A 10779-nucleotide genomic window follows, 5' to 3' on the forward strand; every position below is an offset into this window, starting at 1 on the left:
TGGTGGCTAACGGGCTGAGGGGGCGTTTCCGTCGACAGGAGGCGTTCATGCAACAGTAAGAATGCGGGAATTTTAGAACTGTCCATATTTTGTATGTCTTTAGAGCCTCATTGTCAAAGTCAAGGCCCGCGGGCCACATCCGGCCCGCGAGATGGTTTTCTATGGCCCCTGGGATGATATTGCTTTATTATTAGATCCGGCCCGCAGCAAGCCAGTGTGGGTAGCAGATGTGACCTTCGCGCCTGCTGATGACGTCACACTTTAAAATATATTGCAGCGTCTTCCAAGAACACAGACGTAGTTTAATTATCACATTTTTATGAGTCCAACCTGCTACTGTGGACCACAGCCGACGCCAATACACTACGACAACCGTTCAGTCAAAAAGTGCAACGCCTCTCCTCCTCGCCTCTCCTTCTCCGCTCCTCTCCCATCTAGAGAGCCGCGCGATGCATTCAATAACCACGGAAACAACACAACTTGGCAAGACACAAATTCGATCACAACACGGATAACCCAATTCGTTACACTATTTATACACTATCCATTATACACTATTTTTACTACATGCATTGTTTCATTTTCATTTGCCATAAAGTTATTCATTATTATACCGATTCCAACGTTCAAAATATTCGCAGGAGTGAACACTTAAAATTTGCATGAAGGTCATTCCTCCTTGTTCGTACCTTCACTTTTACATCCACATGAAGACAACTTAGAACAAATAAAATGCTAATTATGAAAACATTTTATCATAGATTGTGTTCTTTCTTCTAACATCAACATAAAACCTTTATAGTGATGTCTGCAAGGAAAAATTCAGTTGGAAAGAGATATATTTACAATGTAAATGTAAATAAATACAAATGAACCATCATATATTCTGTATACAGTATACCACCAAAGCTGCTTGAGAACAAACAGGCCAAGATCCTGTGGGACTTCCCGTTCCAGACAGACAAACTGTTCTGAACACAAAAAGTTGGAGAAATACCAAGGACTGAAGGAAGAACTAGAGAAAATGTGGAGGGTAACAGTCACCAGTACTGATCGGGTCACTGGGGGCAGTAAAGTGGGTGGCTGACAAAACGGGGACCTATCATGGGCCCTGTGAGCTTGTGGGCCCTAGGGTGACCGCCCCCTTGCCCTGCTCTGGGTCCACTACTGTGTCCTACCAATGCCCAGCGCTCTTGCGCATGCATGCACACAACGCCACGCAAAGTGTTTTGGGGGGAATTTTGGAACTTTATGACCTGCCTGTTGTACGTTCAGTTAAACAGTTTTTATTGAGTCTTATTTACTTTTTCATTGCCTCAAAAATACTTTACGCGTGTGATTTCAATTATAGCTTTTAAGAATTGTGTCTTTTCTTGTAGTAGCTTTTGAGCATAGTGTTGATCTGTTGACCACATTCATCACGCAGTGTATGTATAATACACTCAATTGTCAGGACGCACTAATTGCTTTCACCTCTGTGTAAGTATTTTGTGAAAGGATTTTTTTTTTTAAATTCTACCTACCAGGCTGCATCTAAACAAAACAAGCTGAAAGCGCAAGGTAGTATTTTAGCTGTCAAATTAGCCTTCGGTTGGAAGTTTCGCAAAGGGTAGGACATTTTGGAAGAACAGGCTGTCAAATCAGCCTTCGGTAGGAAGTTTCGACGGGGTAGGACAATATGGCAGAACATATTCATATGATTGGCAGAACATATTCATATGATTGGCAGAGCTACGAACATTGGTCTAATTTGTTTTTTAATCGTCATGCATCATGTAAAATAAAGGTAACAATACTGTATTTAAAATGTATCGAGTAAAAAGTACAGATACTGGAGTTAAAATTTAATGGATAAAAGTAAAAAGTATTCTAAAAAAAAAAAAACTCAGCGAATTACAAAGTACTGGAAAAAATTCTCAAGTAAAGTAATGAAGTATTTGTACTTCGTTACTTCCCATCTCTGTTCAGGCATGCTATAGGCCATACCTCACGCCCATAGTCACACAACATACTGACTGCTTGCTTACTAGAATGCCCAAAATTCAACCTTCAGGCTTATATTGCACTCCTACCCTTTCATATGTAATGTACCTTTGAGCCATTGATTATCTGTTCCTTTGCAATTCCATCGCAAAGGCATCACATACACATTAATGACTAAGCAAATAACGAGCGACATACGTATATCCTTCAAGAATGGCTGTTTTAGCATGGGAGACATTAAACCATATAAAACTAAGGCAGCATTAAAAATTGCTTCATTAGAAAAATACATTTTTACAAGTGACGTTATTTATCAAATTATATGAACATGACAGTTACATGTTACTTCGGAGCGAGGGGCCTAAAATTGCCCCGCCCTCCCAGGACTAGCTGGCTTTTCGAACGAGATAACACGCCATTTTCCGTCGACAGCAGAAAGGCACATCACGTTCGAATAAAGCGCAGACCGAATCAAACTCCAAATTAACACCGATAAGGTAGGTATCCTTTGCATCATTATCACCATCATCATGTAATTAAGATTATAGCCTTGCATGGTTGTTCTGGCAAGTAACTGGAAACAAATATGTGATCCTTTGTTTGATTTCTGCGACCGCAATCAGAGGCCTTGAAACATGCGACGGCCATTTTAGTTGTGCCGTGCTAGCCGTTAGCATCGAGGAGACGAAACGATGCCGTTTTTAGCGAGTTACATAATTTAATGGCTTCTATGGAGCAAGCGGTTTTACAGTTACTTGAGATGTTACCCGTGGATTTTTTGTTCACTGTGAAACACTCTGAACAACGGCCTTTCGAGCCAAGGCTAGCATGCTACTTACTGAAAAAAAAATAGGCCCGGGCCCTCCCTGACCGTCTCCCTACATGACTGTAATAATATGCTCTTACATCGTGATTTGTAATATATTTATCAATATACTTTTCGAATTAACATTGCAAAACTAACCTTAGTGCATCGTCCAATCGATGCATTGTCGTCGTTGTGACTTACTGATGTAGCTACTTGTTGTAAATGATAAATAATCGTTTTTGCATTTCCCGCTTCGAATAATTTGTCATATCTGTAATGTTAACAAAACCTATGTGATCTGATAAACCAAACAAGGATGTAAATTTAAGTTACAGTTGCAAAGACGGTAGTACAACCAGTAAAATAACCACAAACATGATTGTATCCTTAGTTTTTAAATCTTATTTGTTTCTCTTTTACCTTTTACAGATAGAATCATGCACCGTGAATGTCCACTTGACTGCAAGGTCTATGTTGGAAATCTGGGCAACAATGGAAACAAGACTGAGCTAGAAAGGTCATTTAGTTACTATGGGCCTCTCCGCAGTGTGTGGGTGGCTAGGAACCCTCCAGGCTTTGCCTTTGTAGAATTTGAAGACCCCAGAGATGCTACTGATGCAGTGCGAGAGCTTGATGGGAGGTAAGAAGTGGGCACAGCTAAGCATGAGATCACAATCACTATAACGTTGTGGCTACTAATGGTCAAATTTTATGCCTTTTGTTTTGTCTAGAACACTGTGTGGTTGCCGTGTGCGAGTAGAGCTGTCCAATGGGGAGAAACGCAGTCGCACCCGCGGCGCCCCGCCATCGTGGAGCAGGCGCCCCCGAGACCGAGATGATTACAGACGGCGTAGTCCACCAGCAAGGCGAAGGTGACCAACAAGATGTTTTTGACATTGGTCAACAATAGCCTACATTTGTAATGTAATCCCGGCAATTGCTGCTGTCACTTTCATTCACGGGATACTCTTCAAATTGGGTCTACTGTTGTCTTTTTATGCATTCTTATCTTTTTCTGTGTAAGGTTCATGTTATCAATATCAATGGCAATCAATTTACAGGGACAATTAGAGTTAATATTTGGTTAAAATAGAAGCTCCCGTTACGTTCTGTAGTCCCCGAGAAGTGATTAGACCATGTACCGTGTTTGGTACTTCTGTCCCATACCAACCAATCTTTTAGACCAAAAACTCCATTAATTTTTAAGTCTTAAACTAAAGATGGTATCATTGCAATTTCCGGTGCTTGATATTGATAGTGCAGCGGAACCTCAGTTCTCAAGATTAATTAATTCTAGTTCCAAAAAGTCTGACTAAAACCAAATATTTCCTGTACAACGTAATTTAACTCAATTAATCTTTCCAGGCACTCAAAATACTAATAAACATGCACTATATAAAGAATAACTACTCTAACATAGATAGGGCCTTGTGAAATAAATGATCAAACCTCACTTTTTAGCTTTATTGGCGTTTGCTAAAGTGAGTATGAGATCTATGGTGTTTCTCTTGGTAAAGAGCCAATACTTGGAACTTTCTTTGGCCCTTCTGTGACTTATTCAACAGCTGTAGTCATGGAAAAAGCAAAAAAAAAAAAAAAAGATTGAATTTATTTATTTATTTATTTTTAAATAACTGAATTTGTTTCACTTAAAGCTAACCCGTAATCACTTTGCGGGGACTGCACAGTCTATAGCACTATTCTAGTTAAAATATAGCTTGTACTCTTTAAGCACGTGTGTAAGTGCAACTGACTCAAGAGGTTTCCACATTGACAATGAAATGAGACAAAAGCTGTTAAACTGGGAGGGGGTAAGAGTAGCAAATGTGATGCTTTTCCTTTTTGTTTGAGGATGCTTGAGGATGATTTATTTTTCATATATATTAATAAGAATGAAACCCGTTGCAGAGCCACCACCATGCCTCTTCTCACCACCCTCAGAGTCAATCAACTAGTCCTCTTTCAGCATCATGTGACTGCTGACCATCGTGCCTCAATCAGCTTGACTGATGCTGTCACATGACCCAGGCATGGCCAGTCGTCAGGTTGCACCAGGCCATTGGTTCCTCATCATGCTCTTCTCAACCACCTCCTCCTTCAACCTTAACCCAAATGGCAGCGGCCCACTTCACATTCCAATCAGCGTATCGCGTTTCCAAATGTCGACAACCTACCAGCAGCAGCCTTCGGCTAACCAATTAAAGCAGGAAAAAAGCCGCAGCCAGCCCCCACCTGCCTGCCACCTTATCACCTCGCAGCGTCTGGCCAGGCCTATTCTGCCAATTCTTCCTACCCGGCCGACAGTCTGCCTCCCTTTCGTCATATCTAGCTTGTTGAAAACCAAAAATGCTAGTAAGTTTTCCTGCTTCATTCAGTACACTGATAACAGTTTTAAAAGTGAAGAGACAGCTGGTTAACGAAGGTTGTTCCTTTTTTTTTTTTTTTTTTTTTTAATTCAACATTTACATAAGTTTGTCATTTTGTCCTCACCCATTACTGTAATTCCTTGTTTCCAAAGGTGAAGGGCCCACCATCAAGTGTCTGGAGCTTGTCCAGAGAATCTGATTAGAGGTTATCCTATAAGGGTGTTTGAGCATAGTTATCAACTGATTTGTACCTAAAACCTGTTAACTTGGCTACTCACTTCTGTTTCCAAACGTCATGGTGAACACGCAGTGGACCAGTTAGACATTAATCCTACAAAAGTGCCAGTCCAGGGCGCAGCGTCCCATCTTCACATAAGGGCAGTTGGTGTTAGTTGGCTCATCTTGAGGCTTTGGCTTCATTTGCGCATCTTATAACTAAGGTAGTTTGTTGAATGGACCTTGTACTGTGGGTTAGGTGAAACCTGAAGTGTCTATACGGCATACGGCCCAATGCTAGTGGTTGATAAAAGTTTATGAAAGCATATATTTAGTGCAGTTCTGATGGGGGGCCCCACAAACTAACACGAGTTGTATGTAAAGGTCTAGCGATGGCGGATGCGTCAGTTGAAGTTGTTAACATTGTCACATTTTCCCCCTCACAGATCTCCACGCAGGAGGAGCTTTAGTCGCAGCCGCAGCAGGTATGTCACTTTTCTATATAATCATTCATACTCAAGCTTCTTCATTGACAAGCGCACCATGTTTTTATGGCGCAATTTGGGGGGGGGGAGTAACGCTTCTAAACCTCATACAAGGTTGTAGGTTTTCCATTTCAGTGAGTCGGTAGCTGTGCGGTGTGCAGCAAAGAATCTGAATCAAACTTTGTCAGGATGACCACTTCTGTCGCATCTGGCCACCACGTGTACCTTTGTAGATTTAATGGGAGGTTGGTTTATTTTCCGCAGGTCTTTCTCTAGAGACAGGAGGAGGGAGCGTTCACTCTCTCGGGACAGGAACCACAAACCTTCAAGGTCCTTCTCTCGGTCAAGGAGGTACATTGTCTTTCATTTTTTGACAGCATTAATGCAACAAGCTTTCCAGTGGCCATGCAACTGAATTGCAAATTTCTTGCTGTTCTTTTTCCACAGTCGTTCCAGATCAAATGACAGAAAGTAGAAGAAACGGGATGAGAGATGATGAAAACGGTTGTACTTTGTTTTCACATGATGGACGTTGGTTTTGTTTTGTTCTGTTTTTTTTATCCGACAAGACTTTTAGTCTCACTGATTTTTGTTCTAGTCATTTTACATACATTGGGTGTGCACAGGTGTGAGGTCTCATACATGTCCTGAATGTGCACCACCCAGCATTCCACCAATAATCAATCAACTTTTTCCCCCTGTTTTTATAAATGGATATGTGTAGTTTGACCCATAGTGAGAGTTAATTTTCATTGTGTCTACTGGATTAAGAAGGAAGAAATGTGATGCATTATAAGTAACTTCCTAGGTGTGATTTGGAAGATGTTCATGCTACTTTCTTTCACAAAGTGAAGGTTTCCATCCATCTGAGGGCGTGTGATTTACAAGGATGGAACGTATTTGGAGACCTCAATCTGTTTTTCCATTTTCTGTACTTTGATACTATGTGAAATTGTCTCTCAATTAAAAATACTGGTTGTTTAAAACAAGTTGACACTGCTTTAACTCTCTTTGCTTAATCAAGATATTGGAATTTCCAACCATCAAATACTATTTCCTCAAAAAGAGGCCATGGGTGCTGCCCCCAATAAGGAACATTTCAGTTTGTAGTGTAGATGAACACACACATTCTCAGATGCAAAACAACGGAACTTGAGTGTTGTTCATCATTGAGTGTTGGGCCACTACACAATTTATCTGGCATAGGTACAACCATGCAAATTAACCTCCAAACGTGTGTTTGAGTAAACCCTGATCAGTATGAGGATATACAGTATTGTCAGTTTATTTCCCTTAGAGGGTGCCGTTTCTACCCAGCGCTGGTGTCGGGCTGAAGTCTGTGTCACAATTAGGTAAATTTCACTTTTCTTTTTGTTTGTTTCAAATCTATACTATTGGTCAGCATGGGTGTCATTTTTAGAAATTATTGACCAACCTAAATTGTTGAAAAATGGCTTTCTGTCTTTAATGATGCAATGTTAAGGCTTGAACAAATGTCATGTTTTGGGAGTTTTTCCTGGAAAAAAAGATTTTGGGCGTATGAGGATTCCACCCGACACCAGCGTTTAGTGACTTCTGCAGCAAAGTACACAATTGATTTTCTTTACATTTTCTACACACGAATGCGTTTATAATATACATTTGATAGATCGTAGTTTGTGAATACAATATAACCCTTGGTGGATTTTATAACAGACCCCTAAAATGATTTTCATTATGCAAAGTTCCCAATTGGGATTGCCCATTCCCATCATCCGATCATTGTAACCTGCGATTGTTTGTCATAATATTGCTTAGGGGACATGTGACTATGCGCCTCATCTGAAGGTGTTCCTCATAAATACACTTAAGGTTACAAGTGTATTGAAGTACTCCTGTGCGTCTCACTTCCTCTCCTTGTCTTGTACACACTGTCCACTGTGTAGGTTAGGTACGTAATCCGGGCCACCTGTTTCAGCATTTTACTCCTTTCCTCAGGAAAAGATAAGACATCCAAATAATGCTGTCCTTGTGTGGCTGATAAAGCCACTACTGCATGTGTGTGTCTCTTGCACGGAGTCTCTTGCGTATTTGTTCAAGGCATAAGTCATTTACAGGCTACATATCTGCATGGTAAAATATATATGTAAAATACAATGGATCTAAAAGTCTGCACACCCCTGTTCAAATGCCAGGTTTTAGTGATATAAAATGAGACCATGATCATTTCGAAACGTTTGCAAATATTAATGTGACCTATAACTTGTACTTGTAACCTGTTTAAAAAAAAAATCGAGAGGAAAGTAAAAATTAACAACAGATAATGCACAAGTATGCACACTCTTGTAATCGGTAATGCTGCTGTGTTCTGAATTAACCAATCAAACTCATTAAATAAAGTTTAGATGATTCCATTGGTTTTTCCATACATTTTTGCAGTCACATCTTAAGCACAAGCCATAGTCCGTATAAGCGCTTTCACAGCTCGAGAGAGTTCTCATTAAAGGTGTCAGTCAGCTGAAGGCTTCAAAACTATTTCCAAAACTTTTAATATAGTGCTACGGAACAGTCGAGTCAGTCATCAAGTGGAGTAAATGTGTTTTTCCTCAGATGGGGCCTTAGTGAAGGTGGAGAGAATTATGAACAGTTTAAAATACTGGTCAGTATAGCGAGAAACAACAACAAAAAAATGTCAGGAAAAGCCTACTAGAACAGCTGAACTTGATTTGGGGTCTGTCAGAGACACTTTTAATGCTGGCAGCCCGGCAGGTTTGTGCTGACTCCCATTTAATATGAGTTTGAATGTGATTGGTCAATTCGAAACACAGCCACCTCCCCTGCAATAAGAGGTTGTGCACACTTCTACAACCACATTATCTCAATAGTTTATTTTAGCCCCTGTCCCTCGAATAGTTATTAAAAATTTAGATGTTATAGGTCAAATTTATAGTGGGAAAAGATTTCTCTTACTTTCATTTTTTTTTTTTTATATTAGCAAAGCCTGACATTTGAACAGCAGTGTGTAGACTTTTGAATTCCACGGCATATAAAGTGTCCATAAAGCTTCTTATCATATTTACACGTTTATTACTCAAACAAATGAACAAACAAATATGTGGAAAGTATGACAACAATAATGAGTAGATATTGAACTTAATCTTCCTCATCTATGATCCCACACTGTCATGAATTTCTTGTATCCTGTACTTTGGCCATCTTTTTGGCTCAATATTTTGCAGCAAATATAAGACCTTTATCACGAAATATAATACTTATCAGGAATCAATATAAAGGCGATGCTTGTGTTTGGAATAAGCTGAGCAAGCAGATATAAAAGCAGAGCACAATTATGTGTTTAATGAAGAGTTTATGAAATGATAGTGAGAAATTGCTTTTGCCCTGTGATCGCAATGACGCTTCCCCACGAGCGGTTTCCCCACCGCCACTGTCCAATCGCATTTTTTCGGTCCCACCCTCGCAGTCCCACGGCTGGTATGTTCACGCATACATCCCACGTGAAGTGCCATAACACGCGCACACACGGAGACGCTGCAAGGGCCGGCCTCTCAAAAATTCGCGCGCCTTTCCACAGACTTGCGCAAAGCATTCTATGTATGGTTCAAATCCGCGTGACGTGCCCGTGGGCCGTGACTCACGGGTCTCCACGGGGGCGGCTCTCACGCTCGAAGAACTCGCGGGAATCCACTCAGTTATGTAGTTAAGGTACATTATCCACCCACTGTTATGTAATAAACTGTACATGATGGGTGTCATGTGACGACCACGGAGCGGTGACACGTAGAAAGAACAGAATCCAGTTCATATGTCAACGTTGGATTTTTTTTTTTTTACACCCAACGTCTTTATCTGCCAACATTATATGATTACCAATAAGATTGGTGTTATTGTAATTAAAAATTAAATACAACCGAACAGTACTTAAATGTACTTGAAACGTAAAAAATGTACGTGGAAAAGTATCAAATGTACTGTACTCGATTTTAATCAAAACAAAAAAAGTTTAAACTATCCATGACTGCAACATTCATTTTAATATGTTTGATTGCATTTCACATTTTAAGAGTTGTAAATTGTGCTTCTTTCACGAACAGCACGGGCCTACTGTAAATGTTGTATCGCCTTATATGATTATTGTACATAAGGATAACTAGACTATTGTTCAATTGATTTTAAAATGCTGTTTTAGTAGCAAAACATGCGAACATGCAACCATTTTGGTACAGATTTTGTTTGTCCCTTTTGTGGCTGCTTATGTGATTCTTAGTTTCTTTTAAATTAAATAGGTGTTTCCAGGTATATGCTTTTTCCATGTAGTTTTGCCACTGACTCTGTAAATTCTTTCTTCAATGTGGTGTTTACTATGAGCATGAATTTGTCATAAACATTTTGAAAAAAATCTTACAATATCATAACGTTATTTAAAAATACTTGCCAATTTTGCAACAGATTTGACCAACAAGCATGAAATGGACGCATTTGATTTGCTTTAGCAGGCCACATGAGCCAAATCTGGAGTTTGACACGGGTGATATTAGATCTCATTATGTTATGTGGTTTTCTTTGAAAAGACTGCAAAACAAAGGCTTTGACAGTGCAATGTGCAGCTGAGAGATATACAACTCACAAAAAGTTAGGAATAGTTGACTTTCGGGTGAAATTTATGGAAAATGTCAAACGTTCACACTATAGTGAAATCATACCATGAAAGTAGGACATTTAAGTAGAAGGATTCACTACTGATTTCCTCATCTCAAACAATTAATTGAAACAAAAGTTAACAATTGTGGATACACCACAACAAAAAATGTCGTCTCATTAACTCGTCATGTGCCTTTGAGCATCAATTACAGCTTGACAACGACGTCTCATGATGTTCACAAGTCGACTTATTGCAGTCTTCAGGTCGTTGAGGTTTTGGGGT

The 10779-nt window shown here is 39.8% G+C and overlaps 1 protein-coding gene across 1 annotated transcript; it reads left to right on the forward strand.

The window, feature by feature from the left end:
• The first annotated feature begins 2324 nt into the window (after positions 1–2324).
• On the forward strand, positions 2325–6847 carry srsf3b (serine and arginine rich splicing factor 3b). The gene is made up of 6 exons (XM_086039827.1): positions 2325–2480; positions 3221–3431; positions 3523–3663; positions 5820–5858; positions 6123–6209; positions 6306–6847. Exons 2-6 carry the CDS (start codon positions 3229–3231, stop codon positions 6331–6333), a joined length of 498 nt encoding a protein of 165 aa, XP_085895953.1. The 5' UTR covers positions 2325–2480; positions 3221–3228; the 3' UTR covers positions 6334–6847.
• Positions 6848–10779: the final 3932 nt, after the last annotated feature.

Source organism: Filicampus tigris, chromosome 9 (assembly GCF_054856515.1).
Source record: "Filicampus tigris isolate MCC_2025a chromosome 9, RoL_Ftig_1.0, whole genome shotgun sequence".
NCBI lineage: Eukaryota > Metazoa > Chordata > Actinopteri > Syngnathiformes > Syngnathidae > Filicampus > Filicampus tigris.

What these genes read in the sequence shown, in the direction of transcription:
- srsf3b (XM_086039827.1), top strand. Translation starts at nt 3,229, where the DNA reads ATGCACCGTGAATGTCCACTTGACTGCAAGGTCTATGTTGGAAATCTG. An exon ending in GTGCGAGAGCTTGATGGGAG is followed by an intron (nt 3,432 to 3,522) that starts GTAAGAAGTGGG and finishes TGTTTTGTCTAG; the next exon opens with AACACTGTGTGGTTGCCGTG. An exon ending in TCCTTCTCTCGGTCAAGGAG is followed by an intron (nt 6,210 to 6,305) that starts GTACATTGTCTT and finishes CTTTTTCCACAG; the next exon opens with TCGTTCCAGATCAAATGACA.